This window comes from Antechinus flavipes, chromosome 6, assembly GCF_016432865.1.
Source record: "Antechinus flavipes isolate AdamAnt ecotype Samford, QLD, Australia chromosome 6, AdamAnt_v2, whole genome shotgun sequence".
Lineage (NCBI taxonomy): Eukaryota > Metazoa > Chordata > Mammalia > Dasyuromorphia > Dasyuridae > Antechinus > Antechinus flavipes.
Genome location: NC_067403.1, coordinates 241,147,135 through 241,163,698, shown reverse-complemented (window position 1 = coordinate 241,163,698; position 16,564 = coordinate 241,147,135). Strand labels below are relative to the sequence as shown.

General features: G+C 67.8%; 2 protein-coding genes across 6 annotated transcripts in view; one reads left to right on the top strand and one right to left on the bottom strand.

The window, feature by feature from the left end:
• The first annotated feature begins 738 nt into the window (after positions 1 to 738).
• Positions 739 to 7,004, top strand: ARFGAP2 (ADP ribosylation factor GTPase activating protein 2). 4 transcript variants are annotated; one of them, XM_051966000.1, is made up of 17 exons: positions 739 to 914; positions 1,115 to 1,233; positions 1,383 to 1,455; positions 1,574 to 1,705; positions 1,784 to 1,864; positions 2,169 to 2,253; positions 2,533 to 2,589; positions 3,179 to 3,220; positions 3,531 to 3,583; positions 3,678 to 3,814; positions 3,902 to 4,033; positions 4,365 to 4,493; positions 4,582 to 4,716; positions 4,952 to 5,078; positions 5,164 to 5,257; positions 5,345 to 5,460; positions 5,732 to 7,004. In XM_051966000.1, the coding sequence occupies exons 1-17, from the start codon at positions 843 to 845 to the stop codon at positions 5,750 to 5,752; spliced, it is 1,605 nt and encodes a 534-aa protein (XP_051821960.1). In that variant the 5' UTR covers positions 739 to 842; the 3' UTR covers positions 5,753 to 7,004. The 4 variants fall into 4 exon arrangements, with proteins under 4 accessions (XP_051821960.1, XP_051821959.1, XP_051821962.1 ...); XM_051965999.1 differs by having other exon boundaries at positions 5,342 to 5,460; XM_051966002.1 differs by lacking the exon at positions 3,179 to 3,220.
• A 54-nt stretch (positions 7,005 to 7,058) lies between these two features.
• CSTPP1 (centriolar satellite-associated tubulin polyglutamylase complex regulator 1) overlaps positions 7,059 to 16,564 on the bottom strand; it is a 149,330-nt gene continuing 139,824 nt past the window's right edge. The window contains exons 4-9 of one of the 2 annotated variants that reach the window (XM_051966004.1): positions 15,905 to 15,989; positions 11,706 to 11,791; positions 11,065 to 11,260; positions 10,458 to 10,567; positions 8,664 to 8,727; positions 7,059 to 7,220 (exon numbers count right to left, since the gene is read on the bottom strand). In XM_051966004.1, coding sequence (XP_051821964.1) covers positions 7,061 to 7,220; positions 8,664 to 8,727; positions 10,458 to 10,567; positions 11,065 to 11,260; positions 11,706 to 11,791; positions 15,905 to 15,989 — 701 coding nt within the window. In that variant the 3' untranslated portion in view covers positions 7,059 to 7,060. Of the gene's footprint in view, positions 7,221 to 7,673; positions 8,394 to 8,663; positions 8,728 to 10,457; positions 10,568 to 11,064; positions 11,261 to 11,705; positions 11,792 to 15,904; positions 15,990 to 16,564 lie in introns of those variants that run through there. The other variant, XM_051966003.1, reaches the window with a different exon arrangement.

Here is a 16,564-nt window from a genome sequence, read left to right as displayed (position 1 = left end):
GGGTCGGGAAGGGGCGTTTGCGAAGCGCCCACTGCGAGCCAGGGGCTGTGTCTGGCGGCGCTCGCGAGCGAGGAGGGCAAAGGCAGATTTGGGATCGGGGGGAAGGCAAAGGCTCGCTAAGCCACAGTTTAAATCCGAGAGGGCGCATGTGCCCCCTCGGAAATGGGCATCGGTTTTGTGGATGGGGTGGAAAGCATCAATGCAGATGAAGCTCCAAAGCGCGGAGGCACCGAGCCGGGTCGGTAGGAAACGTTCGCCAACGCGCCCTGCGTGGTTGGGTTCCTGTCCTGGCAGTAGCTCGAGCCGCACCGCTTGGTGGGAAGCTGGCCCCGCGGGTCCCCCGGCCCCGGAGGCTGGGGCGGCAGCTCCGAGCTTCCCTAAAGCAATCCCCAGCTCCCGCCGCCCAGGCGCGTGGGACGCATTGTTGATCATCACTGACAACCGGCGTGGCCCCGCCCACTGGTCGTAGTGGCCCCGCCCCATAGGCGTGTTCTTGGACTGCCAATCACTTCTTCCGTCCACTTCTCTCTGCGGTCGCATTTTGGGACCAATCAGGATCCGTCATCCCCCCGCCCCCATACAAGCCTCGGATTGGTCCGGAGCGGCAGACTCGTCGTCTCTGTCATAGGCTGTAGGAAAGCTTTGGAGCCGGCATCTTTGGGGTTGTTGTTTCTTTAGGATTGTTGATTGGTTCAGAGGAAATAACGTCATCCCACCCCATTCCTCCTCAGCTGGCTGCCCATTGGCCTGGGCGTGATCCCTCCCATTGCCCCGCCTCCCTTCCCGCGGATTGGTCCTAGGAAGGACCCGTCTGTCGCGGTTGTATCTGGGAAGGAGAGAAAATGGCGGCGGAGCCGAGCAAGACCGAGATTCAGACTCTCTTCAAGAGGCTCCGCGCGATACCGACCAACAAGGTGCGAGCCCAGGGCCATTGGGGCGCGCGGGCGGGAGGCGGAAGGGTAGGGGGCGCCGGCGTGGCCCCCGGGGCCCTCCGTCCACGACTCAGGCCCTGCCGGCGCCCCCGGCCCCGGCCCTCGGTCCCCTTCGGGCCCCGGCCTGTCCCCGACGCCAACCTTCCCGGGGCCCCCGGCCCGCCTCCTCTCCCTCCCCCCAGGCATGTTTCGATTGCGGCGCCAAGAACCCGAGCTGGGCCAGCATCACGTACGGCGTGTTCCTGTGCATCGACTGCTCGGGGGTGCACCGCTCCCTGGGCGTGCACCTGAGCTTCATCAGGTGGGCCAGGGTCCCGCCCCTCGCCCCCCCTCCCCCTCCTCGCCGAGGGCCGTTTGGGGAAGAGGAGGGAAGGGAAGGAGGGGAAGGGGGAGGGAGAGGAGACGGGCTGACGGCCCGTGGGCATCCGTGCCCGGTGTGCTTCCGTGCAGGTCCACGGAGCTGGATTCCAACTGGAACTGGTTCCAGCTGCGCTGCATGCAGGTCGGGGGCAATGCCAACGCGGTAAGGCCGGCGGGGCCCAGGGAGGGTGGGGGGGCCTCTCGGCCGGGCCGGAGGTCACAATGGCCGCTTAGCAGACCCTTCCCGCTGAGCTCCTCCCCTCCCTCCCCCTCCCCCCCAGACGGCCTTCTTCCGCCAGCACGGCTGCACCACTAACGATGCCAACAGCAAGTACAACAGCCGGGCCGCCCAGACGTACCGAGAGAAGATCCGGCAGCTGGGCAGCGCCGCCCTGGCCAAGCACGGCACCGACGTAAGTGGTGGTCCGCTCTGGGGGGCAGGCTGAGCCCCGCGGGGGACCCCCACCAACGGCTTCCTTCCCTCCTTCCAGCTCTGGATAGACACCGTGAGCAGTGCCCCCGGCCATTCCCCGGACAAGAAGGACTCGGATTTCTTCACTGAGCACACCCAGGTGAGGGTCCCAGGCTGGGGGCTGTGGGCGCAGCCCCCGAGGGCCCTCGGACACCAGGGATGGGGCCAGTCCAAGACTACTTCCGGGCCGTGCCCTACCGAGCAGCAGCAGGTTAGACAGGCCCCCGAGAGTGGCTGGAGCCGGCGCTGACGCCCTCCAGAGCCTGAGGGTGGCTGCCAAGCAGGTTTCCCTGCCTCCTTCCACAAATGGTAGTCCTTGGCCCCGTTCTCAAGAGCCTCAGACCAGGGCCCCAAAGGTCATTGCTGGGCCTTGCACAGCTTGCGTGACCAGGCCTTCCTTTCAGCCTTCGGCCTGGGCAGTGCCAGCCTCCGAGCCTCGGGTCCCCGAGCAGCCTCCGTGCCAGCCTGTGGAGAGCGGCGTCCCCACCCGTGAGTGTGCCCGTCGTGTGTCTTTAATGGCCCCAGGGAACAGAGAGCCCACTTAGGATTGGCTTTTGGAAGCAGGAGAAGGGGCTGGGGGTCAGCAGAGATTGAGGTCGCTGGGGTGTTGTCCCCTCGGGTGGGCAGCTCCAGGCCAGAGTTCTTGGGTACTGTGTCTTTAAGAAGGGACCCCTTTTCTGGTTCCTTTAGTAGGAACCCCAGAAGCCTGGGGAGAGGAGGGGCCGCATGAGCGGGGAGGGTGCCTAATTAATGCCTTTGTGTCCACAGAGCCGAAGCAGGGTCCCACAGCCGACCTGCTCAGCACGTCTCCCAAAGCTTCGCTGGGTGAGTGCCGCCATGTGGGCATGGGTGCCCAGGTGGGAGCCCAGCATCCGGCTTGAGTGGGACTCGGGTCAGGGACTCGGGTCGGGACTCGGGGCACCTCAGAGCCAGCCTTCCAGCTGCCGAGTGCAGATGAGCTGCAGATCCCCCGAGTTTGGGGGGAGGGGGGAGCGGGCATGGGAGGAGACCCATATTTAAAGCCATATTAGTCCCAGCTGGCCCGCCGCCCCCACTCTGGGTCAGAGTTGAAGCCAGGAGGCCCAGATGCTGGGGTTTTCCGAGGAATCCACCACTCTTGAGCTGTTGCTCCCTTCCTTTGGGGCTGGTGAGTTCCCGTGGCTAGGGGGTCGAGGGGACTACTTTATGTGCGTTCTTCTCCGCAAGATGCCTGTTCCGGCCCAGCCTCTCTGGGCCTCCTGAGGATGACCTGGCTTATGAGGCACTTGGTGGGCTGAAAGGCCCGAGTCCCTTGAAGCTGAGCGGACTGTCCCCACCCATTCTCCATCCAGCCTGTGGGGTCTCTCTGGGGACACTCTAGGGCAGGAACCCCGGGGCGGGCTCCGCGTTAGCCTGCACTCTGTCTCTCCCCTAGACTCCATGTTTCTGTCAGCCCAGGGGTCCGCTCCTGCCAGAGGTAATGGCTCCCCTGCATTCCAGCTTCCTGCCTCGGGGAGCGGAGGCTGGTGCTGTTGGCTGGCCCGGCCTAGCTCCTCTTAGCCTTGGTTCAGGGACCGGTCCTGGGAGCGGGGGAGGGAGGCGAGCGCTCTCGCCTCTCCCCGCGTGGGCTGAGCTCCGCGCTGTTGTTGCGAGGGCCTGGGGCAGCTTGGGCCTTTCCTCCCCGCGCTGCCTTTCCCAAAGCGGTTGCCGTGAAGTTGCATGCTCCGTCTGAGCCCGGCCCGCTTTGCCCCTGTGTTTGATCCTGCCTTCCCGATTTCTCGTGGCAGAGTTGAAGTCCTCCATCATTGGCAAAAAGAAGCCGGCGGCGGCAAAGAAAGGGGTAGGTGCCCGGCCCGAGAAGGCGCCGCGGGCGTGGCCGGGGAGGGGGTGGCTTCCTGCCCGGCAGCCGTGGGTCACCTTTGACTCTTTCCTAGTTGGGTGCCAAGAAAGGGCTGGGCGCCCAGAAGGTGAGCAGCCAGAGCTTCAGCGAGATCGAACGCCAGGCCCAGGTGGCCGAGAAGCTTCGGGAGCAGCAGGCGGCCGAGGCCAAGAAACAGGCCGAGGAGTCGGTGTGAGTGCCCCGGCGGCGGGGCGGGGGTCCCTTCCCTCGGAGCCCGGAGCCGGGCCTGGCGCCTCATGGCTGCCTTTCCTCTCCCAGGGTCACGTCCATGCGTCTGGCCTACCAGGAGTTGCAGATTGACCGCAAGAAAGAGGAGAAGAAGCTCCAGAGCCTGGAGGGGCAGAAGCGGGAGCAGGCAGAGCGCCTGGGCATGGGCCTGGTGTCCCGAAGGTGGGGCTCCTCCGGGGAAGGCGGGCTGTGGGGGCAGGGCTGGCCCCGGAAGGACCGCCACAGGGGGCGACCCTTTCTGACCTCAGTTTCCCCAGCCGCCAGAGGAAGGGTGCTGGACCTTCCAGATTCCTCCCAGGCTCGGGCAGGGCTGGCTGGGCTGTGCCCAGTGGCGGTTTGCTGCTGTCTTTTGGGGTTTTGAATGGTGGTCACAGCATCTTTGGCTGGGGGAAGCGCACCTACGGGGGCCCCCGGACCGTGATCACACATATGGAAGGCAGTCCGGCCCCGGGGTCTTTGTGTCCTAGACGCCCTCGTTGGGTTTCATTTACAGCTCCGTCTCCCACTCGGTGCTATCAGAGATGCAAGTGATTGAGCAGGAAACGCCAGTGAGTGCCAAGTCCTCGCGGTCCCAGCTGGACCTCTTCGATGACACTGGCAGCTTTGCTTCTGGACCCCCTAAGTAAGAGCAGTTATGGGGGCGGCGGGCGCCTTTCTCGGGCTCTGCAGCGGGTCACCCTGAGGCCTCTGCTTCCTTCCCCCTCCCCCAGGTATAAGGATAACCCCTTTTCTCTGGGAGACGGCTTTGCTTCCCGCTGGGACACGGACGCCTCCTGGAGCGTGGACAGGCTGGAGGAGAAGGAGCCGGAGGTGACCATCTCTAGCATCCGGCCCATTGCAGAAAGGTAGAGGGCTCTCTCGGCTCGGGAGGAAGCTGGGCCCTCCGGAGGGATGAGGCGGCGGGCCTCTTCTGTGCTGACCTCGGCCGGGGCTCGTAACTTCGCAGCCCGAACCTGTCTTGTCCTTGGCTCCTTGCCAGGCCCGCTGAATAGTCTCGGCCTCTTCCTGACCCTGTACGCCCGGGCTTTCTGCAAAGAAAGGTCACAGGAGGCTCAGGAGGTCTTCCTTTTGCTCCCCCAGACCCACAAACCGCAGAGAGGTTGAGAGCCGGCCATCGGCCGTGGAATCCAACGAAGCCCGTCAGAAGTTTGCGGGTGCCAAAGCCATCTCGTCCGACATGTTCTTCGGGAGGGAGCTGGATGCCGAGGTGCGTGAGCTGGGCCGGGGGCTGGTCCCCGCCCGCCCGCCTCCGGCCGCCCCAGCTCTGACCATTGGGCCCTTTGTTCCCACAGTACGAAGCCCGTGCCCGGCTGCAGCAGCTCTCGGGCAGCAGCGCCATCAGTTCTGCGGACCTCTTCGGGGAGGCGGACGGAGCCCATGGAACAGGTGAGAGCGGGGCCGGGGGCTGGTCCTGCGGGGCCCTGGATCACCCCCTGGGCCCCCGGGTCACCCCTGGCTTTCTTCCCGCAGCAGGCGTGTCTCTGGGGAACGTGCTCCCTGCGGCCGACATCGCCCAGTTCAAACAGGGAGTGAAGTCTGTGGCCGGGAAGATGGCGGTCCTGGCTAACGGGGTGATGAATTCTCTGCAGGTGAGGGCAGGCGCCCTGGGATCTGGGGACACGTTGTTCATGGGAACCCTCCTTGGTGGGCAGGGGGAGGAGGGGCTGCCCCGGCTTCCGGTCCCCTTGCAGCCTGGCCTCCTCCCCGCCTCGCGGGCTCCCTCTGTCCTCCGCAGCGGCGTGAGGGGGCTTTCTCCCGGGGTGGCAGGTGTCCGGCCCCTGGGTGGGGCTGGAGGTGGGGGCCCTCAGGTCTCCTGGGCTCTGCCCGCCCCCGCCCTGAGCTGACCTTTCTCTCCCCCAGGACCGTTATGGCTCCTACTGACCTCGGGCCCGGGGTGGCTCCCGGTGGCAGTGGCGGTGGCAGCAGTAGTGGCAACGCCAGCAGCAACAGCAAGAGAAATCTGTGTTCCCTTGAGCAGGGATGCTAGCCCCATGGTAGTTGTGGGGGGTGTGTGTGTATGTGCGCGCGCGCATGCGTGGGCACGCCAGCGTCGGGCGAAGGGAAGGGCCAACGCCAGCCCCTCGTCCCCTCCCGCCCCCTCGCCCCCATCCCCTTCCTGTCCGACCCTCTCCTCCTGGGTGCTAGGTCAGTGTCCCCCTTCCTTCCTGCCCGCCCTCCCTCCACCACAGCTGCTGCTCCCCGTGTTCCGCTGTGCTGGAGAGGGAGAGCTTTCTCGAGTGTCTCCCGGGGCCGGGCGTCTCCACTCTGTTCCCTGCCTCCCCGCCCTGAGGAAGGGAAGCTCCGAGGGTCTCAGGGTCTCTGTAGTTAAGGCTGGGAGGCGTCCCTTTGGACCGGCTGGCCGCCTTTCAGACCAGAGGGGAAATTCGGCTCGGTCCTTGTACTGTCTGGGCTCCCGAGGGCGGGAGGGAGGCCGGCCTGGACAGAGGCCCCAGGAAAGAGTCTGCTCCCGGGGCGCTGGGAGGGGAGAGCCCTTGCTTGGAGCTGCCTCTGAGGGCTAGGACTGGATCCGTCATCTACGAGCGCTCGGTGTGGAGGCCCCTGTGATTTCCCTCCTGCACCCCCACCCCTATTTGCACTAATCACTTCTGCCTTCACGGGGGGGAAGCCATGTCCCTTCCTCTCCCCTCCTCGGCTGGGCTGTGCCCTGGGTCAGGGGTCGCAGCTCCGCCCGCTTCACCCACTGTCCCAGGGCCCGGGCGTCGTGCCACAGCTTTGGATGCCGCGAAGCCCCACAACCCGGCCCCTGCCTGGGTCCTCTCCAGGGGTCCGAGCTGTGGTCTCGGTGCTGGGGCAGGTACAGCCCGGGTCCCCCCATCCCCCTTCCTGCCTAGCTGCTGCTGGGAGCAGTGAGAGCCTGGGAAGGGGGCAGGCTCTGGGGCAGAGTTCTGCTTTCCCCTCGTGGGCACTCGGCGGTGTGCACTGCGCCCCCGCTCCGAGGCACCTGCGACCGGCCGCCGAGGGCCACGGAGCTGCTGGGCATCCTGGGACACTCTCCTTCCCCCCTTCCCCCAAAGGGACATGACTTGCTTTACGGACTGTTTGTATTATTTGAAAAAAGCGGTGTCAATAAAGCCCAAGCTGGGCCCAGGCCCTCTTTGGTCTGAGCGGAGAACTGGCCGAGTCCTGGCTTCCCTTCCCTCCCCGCGCCCCCGCGACGCCCCCAGTGCCTCACTCTCTGGATTCCCAGCGACAGGAGTAGGGCATCTGGGTGGAAGCAGAGGGCAAAGTCTCCAGGGCCTCCAGCTTGTCGCTCCTCCGAAAGCCGAAAGCCACGGCCTGGTGGGACCTGTGCTTCTGGGAGGTTCTGTGCAGCCTCGACCTCACCACCCTGTTGCGTGCAGAGGAAAGAGCTGGCGTTAGTCGGCCGCCAGCGGGGTCGGGTGGTGGGCGCGCAAACGGGTACTACTGGGACCCCGCCAGGGCGCTGGCACCGCGGGAGCTGGTTCGGCCGGGGCGGGCAGCGCGGGGCCAGCCGTGACAAGGCGCTGCTCTCGAGGGCGGAAATTTGGAGGGAACGGGCGCGCTGGAGTCGGCTGCCCCCGTCTACGGGCACTGTGGCCAGCCGGGGAGGGCTAGGGCCTGGAGGCCCCGCGGGCTGCTTGGTGCCCACCTGCTCTTGCCGCTATCCTACGCCATCTTTCGCTAGGGGCCGCTCCCTGAAGCCAGGGGTGAGCCCTCCCGCCCTGAGTGTCGTGTGCCCCGCCCCCCAGAAACCGGTGCTCGGAGCCCTGCCCCCTCCCGCCCGCCCACCCGCCATCCCGACGGCCCCAGACTCGGCATCTACTGGACACAAGGGACTTTATTATGGTTCACACGTTGCACTACACATTAAGACAGAACAAGAGTTGAGACAGTTTGGGGAGATCGAAGTCGCCATCTTTCCCGCCCCAGGTCATCCCACCACTCCTGGTATTGGCTCTAAAGGGTGCCCCCCGGGGAGGAGGCCGCGGCTCGGGCTTCTCGGGCCGGCCCGGGCTCGCCCGCTAGCGGGCAGTCTGGGGGCTGAGGCAGCAAGGAGCACGCTCCCCAGAGGGCGGACGGGAGCTCGGTGGGCGTGGGGGGCCCGCCGGCAGATGGCGCCAAGCCCAGGCCCCCACGGTTGGCAGCGCCAGGCTGAGGGGGGCCGGCTTGCGGGCTGCTGTCATTCCCTGTGCGCGCCGGTAGAGGGCGGCATGTGACCGGGTTGGAGAGGAGGGGGCGGGGAGGACTTGCCCTAAGTGCCCAGCTGCTGAAGCCGGAGGGGGAGGGGCAGGGAGGGGCGGGAGCTGGGGCTCTAGCAGTGCAAGGACCGGGGAGCGTTTGTGCGGGGGGTTCCGGGCCCTCCGGGGCCTCTCAGGTCTCGGACTCCTCCGTCTCTTCAGTGGAGCCGTCACTCTCTGCATCCACTTTTCGGGGGTGGTGGAGGGGTTTCCAGGGGGACCCCATACGGGGAGAGGTCCGTGGGCAGCCACCCTCTGTGCCAGAGGTGGGAGTGGTGAGGAGCCCTGGTAGCTGGGCCATCCTGAGGAGGGAAGAAGGCCTGAGGGCAGCAGGGCGCCTTCTGGCCCAGGGAAAGGGCCTGCGGCGGAGGGAGGACCCTGGGCCCCATCTCCCCAGGAAGACCCGAAGGGAGGGGCCCTGGGCCCCATGTGTCCAGTAGGCCTCGGACGGCCCAAAGCCTTGATGGCTGCCCACTGCGAGGGAGGCGAGGGGGGGTGGGCGGGATGCTACCGGAAGGAGAGTGACCGAACCCCTCCCCTGAGAACCCCGCCCCCCAGGCAGTGACACTTACAATCTCTCCAGCTCCTCATCCATGGCCGGGTCGTGCATCAGGTCCCCTTTGTCGGGCAGAGCCCCTAAAAGACAGCAGCGAGGAAGGGAGCTAAGACCGGGAAGCTCAGGGAGCCACGGGGAGGGCCCCGACCCGCCGGAGATCGGACTCTGGGGGTGCGTTCCCAGCTCAGGAGCAATGGCTGTCTCCCACACCTGGGAGGAAGGGGACCCCCGCGATAATGGGGGGTCCTGGGTCGTGGCCCCTGGAAGAACAGGGGGCTGTGCTGGAGCCACAGAGGGGGCTTCCCCTTCTCATCTCCAGCCCAACTGCAGGCCCCCCGAGGGGAAGGCCAAGGAAAGGGCATCGGCCTGGGCCCCCACACACTGAGGGATGGAGCCCGCCCGGGAGCCCCCGGGGAGGAGAAGGCCCAGGGCCGGCCCAGCTCAGACACACTTTGGGCCCTCAGTTCCTCCTAGTCCCCGTCAGGAGCAGGGCAGCCTCAGGCTGGGGCTGAGCCCGAGAGGGAGGGAGCCACAGGATGTGGTCCGGGCTGCACCAGCGGTCAGCAATTATCCAGCTCTGTTCCAGGAAGCCGGGGGGGCCAAACCCCGGCTTAGCAGGAGTGGTCAGGGGGGCCTGGGCCGGGCGGAGCGAGCGCTCCTGCCCCTGGATCTGAGGGCGCGCCTGGGGGTGGGGGACGGTGGGGGGCTCTGCCCCAGGGGAGCGTGTGGTGCGGCTTCTAGGCCCTGGAGGAATTCTGGGCGGCCCTGACGCAAGCGGGACCAAGAGGGCGACCAAGGAAAAGCTCCTGTTCCTGAGGCTCCGGGGCAGCACTCCGCAGGCCTGGCCCGGATCTGCCTCCACAGGGCTCAGCAAAGGGGACCGGGCCTGGGCTGTCCTTGGGAAGCGGCCGGGCCCGGCTCCGGGGCCCCACGGGCTCCCTTCTCTCGGGCTGGGCCCGGACTGGCCCTCCCCCCAGTAAGCCCCGTCCTCCTCGTATCCCAGAGCGGTCTGTGACCGGGGGCCCTCGGCGGTGCCGTTGTCCCGCCACTGGCCCTTCGCTCTCCCTGGGCCCCCGGCCCCCAAGACCACAGACGGCGCAGACTCCGCGGCGGGTCAGAGAACACCCACAGTTCTGAGGGAGGCTCTGCCGCCGATAAAGTGCCATCAGCGGCCCCGCGAGCTGGGGGAGCCCCAGAGGAGGAGCTCGGGGGGCTGCAGTGGCCCCGGACAGTGGGCGGCCGTCAGCACGGAGCGGCAAGGTCAAGGCTCGCTCGGGGCCCGGACTGTGCCTAAAAAAGTCCTTCTACGTCGGGTTTTTGGGGGACGATACGATCGCACTTAACAGACCCCAGACCAGCGCAGACACGACTCGGTGCCAGGCTTTGCTGCCCTAGGTGCCCAATTGCGGCGCTGGAGCCGCGGTATCCCCGAGGGGGCCGTTTTCGGGGGGCTCAGTCTGAACTCATGATCACACCTCGGCGGGGGGACAGCCCGAGGACCCGGCGGCCTCCCCTCTCCAGTCCCGGCAAGAAAAAAGGGGGGTCAAAGGAAGGCTCCAAGAGGAAGGCGGAGAGCTCTTATTTCCCAAACGGGCCCCGGGCCCCCCTCCCGAAGCCCCCAGCAGCCGTGGGGTGGGGCCGGCGGGAGGCCAGGGCCGCCTGAGCCTCTGGGCCGGGAACAGGAGAACCGTGGCCCACCCCCGGCCGCCCCGTTTGCAGACGGGACTCTTGCCCGACACACAATGGGGGGAGCAGGCGGGGCTGGCGGGCCCCGAGCCAGGCCCAGGCGCTCACTCTCGGGCCGCCTTACCCAGGGCTTGGTTGATCCCATGATGCTTGGAGAGCGCCACGAGGAAGCCGTAGAAGGTCAGTCTCTGAACGTTGCTGAGGACTTCCTTGACGAGAGCCGGGGGTGGGCAGCTGAAAAGGGAGGCGGGGAGGCCGGAGCTCAGCCGGCGGCGGCCAGAAGACGAGGCCCAGGAGCCAAAGACGGGGCTTTTGTGCTCACGAGGGGCTGACCGTGGCCGAGTCGGCATAAGGTCTATCCCTCCTCAAGCCCTTCCTAGCTGTGTGGCCCCGAGCGAGGTCCTGACCCTCGGGGAGCTGTCCCTTGGCTCTGGATCAGTGCTCCCCTGGGGGGGCGGGCAGCTCTGCGGGAGGGTCTCTGGCTCCGGAGCCGCCCCCCACCGCACGTGAGGAGCCGAGCTGGGCCGGGTTCTTCAGTCAGGGCGCTGGTTTGGGGGCACCTGCACTCTCGCCCACGAGCCCGGCGGCCTCCGGAGCCAGAGCAGGGATGGGGGGCTGGGCTGCTCCTCCTGACGGGGTCTGTTTCCAGCCCTTGATTCCTGCCTCCAGGAAGAGCTGGGGTCTCTCTGGGCGGGGACCCCCCAGGGCCCGGCGGGGCTCCTGCCACTCACCTGTACTTGTGGCGGTCGCAGAGGTTCTCCAGGTACTGATAGAAAAGGGAAGCTTCCACTCCCTCCAAGGCACTCGTCTCGGTCAGGGCGGGCCGCTGGCGGTGCTGCCCGCTGGAGGAGGTGGGCACGATGACAGTGTTGGGGTTTTTGCCCGTCAGCAGGTCCTGGTAGATGGCAGCCACGCTCTCCAAGAACTCTGGGGAGCCGAGGGGAAAGGGGGCTCAGGCCGTCCCGCCTTCTCCCCGAGTCCTCTACCTCGGTGCCCGCCACTGCCCCCTGAGCCTCCCCTGAGCCCCCCCCGGTGCCCACCTTGTCCCTCGGGCCTGGGTTTGCCTGTCTCTGAGTCTCAGACACTTGGCACAGTGCTGGCACAGTGAGTGCTCACTAGATGCTCACTGGCTACTGCTCTTACTCCCAGGCCCGAGAGCTTTGTAGAAAACAGTCACAAAAATGTCTTCCCCAGAGAAAGCCGCCCCCTCCTGCAGCCAGAGCGAGTGTGGGGGACGGGGAGGGAGGGGCGACCACGGGGCCGGGGGCGCAGGCCCCTGGGGACAGGAGGGAGCCGGAACCTGGCCAGTCCCGGCCGCTCAGAGCCCGAGGGCGGCGGCAGGGAGGGAGGGTCGCAGGACGGCCGGACTCACCAGAGTAGTAGAACTGGATCTGGAAGGCAAAGAGGAAATCCGAAAAAGACATCAGGCAGTCCATGGCGTCGTCCATGAGCACGATCCTGGGGGAGGGGGCGAGGTGCTCAGGTGCAGGCCCCCCTCCCGGCACCCCCCCACGCCCCCCAAGACGCAACGACCGGGAGAACTCGACGTGGCGCTGGGTCTGTCTCGTCCCATTCCCCCTCAGAACCACCCGGACTGCGGGACTGTCCCCTTTTTCTAGGGGACGAGCGACGGGAGCTCTCAGCGCCTCGTCTGGAACCCGTGATCCGATGCCCCCGACAAGGGGGGCCGGGGAAGCTCCCGAGCTCCCGGGGGCACTCGGGCGGAGCTGGAGACCCCCTCCCTGCCCCCCTTAGGGAGACCCTCCTCGGGGACCAGGGCTTGTGCCCCTCGCTCTCGGCTCCCCCCGTGGGCTTCAGCGCCTCGGAGACAGCCCCGGGTGCCCCGAGCCTCTCCTCCGGGCGAACCAGGCTGGTTCCTTCCTCTCGGGCCCGGGCCCAAGGCTCCTCGCCCTTCACTGCGCAGGAGGGGAAGCGGGGAGTGGGTCTGAGCGCAGCCTCGAATTTGGGTCTCCCTGAGTCCTGGCGCCGTCCCAAGCTGCTGGGCCGAGTGCAGCCGGGGCGGGGCCGGGGGGCTCAGTCTGGGGGGCGGGGGCAGCCACGGGAGAGAACCCGGGCCTGGCTCCGGGCGGGAGACTCCCCGGCAGGGAGGGGGCGCCCTCTCGTGGGGTCTCCCTTTGGTCAGTGCGCCCTGGAAGCCTTCCCTGAGGCAGAGACCACGTGCTGTCGCCCCCAGGCAGCGTCTGCCCCCAGGACCCTCCGGGTCGGCTCCCAGGTCTGGAGAGTCGAGCTTTCCTGGGAGCCCTTGGGGCCAGGCCGTGGCTGCCCCGTCTGTGACCAGGGCTCGGCCTCGCGGCTGTGCCCCAGGGCCCCTCCAGGGGGCGGCCCCCACGAGCCTCGCTGCCCTCCGGTCCAGCTCCGCGGGGGCGCTCACAGGCCGGACGGGAGGCGGGACGCTGCCCCGGGCCCGGGCGGCCCTTATTTCTCCCGTCTCCCAAGACAACAAGCCGACTTTAGGCTCCGGAGTCCGGAGGACTCCAGTTCTCCCCACCCCTCCTGTCGGGAGCTCCTGGGTCGGCGCCTCTCTCAGTCTAGAGCCTAGAACCCGAGGATCCCAGTGCAGTGGGGGGAGGGGGCACCACAGGAAGTTAAGTGTCGGAGGCCAGATTTGAACTCGGGTCCTCCTGATCTCAGGGCTGGGCACTAGCCACTGCCCCCCCCCCAGCTGCTGTGGCTGCTCTTCTGTCTAGGAAGCTTCCGGTCCATCGGGCCGGGGGCCCATCCAGCCCCCCCAAGGGCCTGGTCTCCAGCGCCCCCCGGACTTCCTGCCCGGCTGTTAATAAAACTGCGCCCCCCGGCCTCCCAGCACGTGTCATTGCTGCGCCACAGCAGCCCCTGGGACCGCGGGAGCTCAGGCCCGGCCGGGGAGGGAAGGCCAGAAGTCCTGAGCTGGCCGGGGGCCTCCCCAGTGGAGAGGGCGGGGGAGATGCTGGGGAAGAGGGAGCCGGCTCCGGAAACGCCCCTTCCCCTTCCCCAAGGGGCCCCGCGGAGGCGGACCCCGGGCGCAGAGGGGGGGCAGGGAGCCTCCTACTGAATGGCTCCGAGGAGAGCTGGCACGGTGGGCTCTGGGGGGGGCTCAGGGAGCCAGGGGCAGACGCCCCTGTGGGGGGGACAGGCCTTGGAGGCAGAGGGCCGGGGGCAGGGGCCGGAAGGGCGGGCACCCTGCTTGCCAAGCTCCCGGTCCCAGCTCGGCTGTTCCCCGGCCCTTCTTGTGGCCCTGGGACACTGTGGAAGCCCACGGCGGGGGGCCCTGGGGGAGGGGAAAGGAGGTGCTCCGGGGGCCTGGCTGCCCGAAGTGGCAGACGTGTTAACTGAAGGGAGGAGGGGAAGGGGCCGGGGTCCAGCCCCCGGGCCCAGGACGGCGAGTCTCAGGCTCTTCCAGCAGCAGCCAAAGCCTCCACTTCCTTCCGGGAGGCCCGTCCTTCTCCCAGGAAGCTCTTAGCTCAGACGGCCGAACCGTGGCTCCAACAGCCCGGGAAACGCCCTGGGGAGAAGCCTGGCCTTGGAAGTCACTGGCGGCAGACGCCCACGCGGGGCCCCGAGGGTCCGCTCCCATGGGCCCCTCACAGGAGCATCGTGGCTGTCACTGCCAGCCGCGGGCACGAAGCCGGGACCCAGGCCGGGACCCAGGCCGGCTGCGGGGCTCCCCATGCAGGCTGGGGAGACTTCTGGGTGTGGAAAACAGGAGCTCCTTGGCAGCGGGGCCCCTCCCCGGCCTCCGGCCTCTGCCGCTCGGGCCCTTGGAGGCGCCGACCCCGAAGCACGTCCTCCCGAGGGCTCGGCCACGGTCCTGGTTCTTCGGGCTCGAGGGGCGGGAAGCGGGGATGCGGGCGAGGGGACGGCGCGAGCTGGCGCCGGGCAGGTCACTGGGAAGCACACGGCCCCCTCTCCCGGAGGAAGCCGTGGAGTCTGCTCCGTGTCAAAGGGCGGGTGCGGGGGTCTGCGCCCATCTCTGCGCCCCGGCCTTTCCGGAGAACTCTTCCTGGGGCCGGCTCTTCTGCCGGGTTGAAGCCGGAACCCCCAGTGCTGACCTGGGCCGACCCACGCAGGGGGCGCGACCCTGTTCCGGATCAGAACCGAACCCCTCTGGCTCCGCCCCGTGGGCCCTGGAGGAGCCGTTCCTTAGAAGCCTCCGGCCGCGGAGAGATGAAACCCCAAGCGGTCCAGAAAGGTTCCAGAACCCGCCTTACACAGCGGCACAATCGGCTGGAGGCAGGAGCCGCCACGTGGTCAGGGCGGAGGGACGGCCCCGGTCTCTGGCTCGGGCAGGGGGCTCCCGGTTTGGGGGGGGCTTGTTTGCCCACGCTTCGGGAGGGCAGAACTGGGAGGCCCAGCCAGGAAGGGCGGCCCCCGGCGGGAGAGGGCAGTGGGTCGCATGGGTCACAGCCTCGTCCTGGTCCCACGACACCAAACTGCTGCGGGAGCCCCGAGGGCCGCGCCCAGGGAAGCTTTCGGACGCCCCGGGGCCGCCCTCAGAGGCGAGGGGCTCGGCTGGGGACTGGGCTTCTGAGAGACCCAGGCCCCGAAAAACCTCCCAATAGCAAGAAAGGGGTGGGGGGCTACATCTGAAACTGAAAGCGAGCTCCATGCTGAGAAAAAGAAGGTTCCCCGGGGCAGAGCCCCTTACCGAGAGCCGGCGGGCCCAGGCTTTGGGCCAAGGCCTTGTGGGAAGCTGGGCAGCGCTTCCCTCCCCTCACACCTGCCCGAGGCTCTCGCACCTGGGCCCACCCCGGAGCCCCCCTCACTGGTCCCCGACAGCCACCACCCTCCTCCCCGCATGTGCCGCTGCCCCTGCTCTTCTCTGTTTCCTTCTGGACTCAGCCAGACCCTGCGCTCCCGCCCAGGAAGGCCCAGAGAGCCTTGGCCCCTGCTTGAGGAAAGCCTGGATACACAATGTAGCTTGCAGCCGCTCCTTCCGTTTCCTCTAGCGGGCTGGTCTGGCTCCATGGTTGGCAAGCCCAGCTTTGTGCCCGATGGGCACGACCCAGCTCCATGCCCAACTGGCACTGCCCAGCTCTATGCCTGGCTGGCAGGCCCCAGCTCAATACCCGACTGGCACTGCCCAGCTCCATGCCCAATTGGCACTGCCCAGCTCTATGCCTGGCTGGCAGGCCCCAGCTCAATACCCGACTGGCACTGCCCAGCTCCATGCCCAATTGGCACTGCCCAGCTCTATGCCTGGCTGGCAGACCCCAGCTCCATGCTTGGTTGGCAGGCCCCAGCTCAATACCTGGCTGGCACTGCCCAGCTCCATGCCCAACTGGCCCTGCCCAGATCCATGCCCGGCTGGCCCTGCCCAGATCCATGCCCTGCTGGCACTGCCCAGCTCCGTGCCCGGCTGGCAGACCCCAGCTCCATGCCCGGCTGGCAGGCCCCAGCTCCATGCCCAGCTAGCACTGCCCAGCTCCATGCCCGGCTGGCACTGCCCAGCTCCATGCCCAGCTGGCACTGCCCAGCTCCATGCCCGGCTGGCAGGCCCCAGCTCCACACCTAGTCTCCATCCAGCTTTTACGAGCCCTACCGTACAGCCGGGCCCAAAGGAGGTTGGCCTACCTGGCTGCCTTCTGAGTGAGCTCCAGCGGGAAGTCGGGGCAGAGTAACTGCAGCAAGCAGTGGTATTCCTTCATGGTCAGCAGATCTACGAGGAAGCAGAGGGGAAGGCATGAGACCCGCTCCTCCCGTTGTCCCCTTCCCATCCCGGGGGTCCCGGCAGAATTTCCCCGAAGAGACCGGGAGCAGAGGCCCCCCGTGGTGAGGTCTGGGGCCAGGACTGAAGCTCGGGGCTGCGGCCGCAGGGAGGCCGCTGGGCTGGGCAGCGGTGACCGGGGGCGCCCCGAGGGCCGGCCCGGCTTTACTTGTATCTAAGTATAAGGAAGAATCGTTTCCAGGAGAAGAAATGTGCTCTTGGCATGGCCACAGCCGCCGCAGTGCCCGGGACCCCCGGCTCCCTCTGGAGGGGGTCCCGGGCGGGGGACGGGCAGAGCCCACAGCGCTCAGTCCTCTGTCGGCCCCTCGGGGAAGCCTGCGGAGAACCGGGGTCGGCCTGTTCTAGGAAGAACAGAGCACAGAGCCAAAGTACACAAGAGGAGGCGGTGATTCACGGGAAGGGACCCGGCCCGAGGGGGCTCTGGGCTCAGCAGGGAGACCGAGGGCCGGCCCGGGGGGCTCGCGGCCCCAAGGGGAAGGGGGGAGACCCGCTCCGGCTGCATGTTC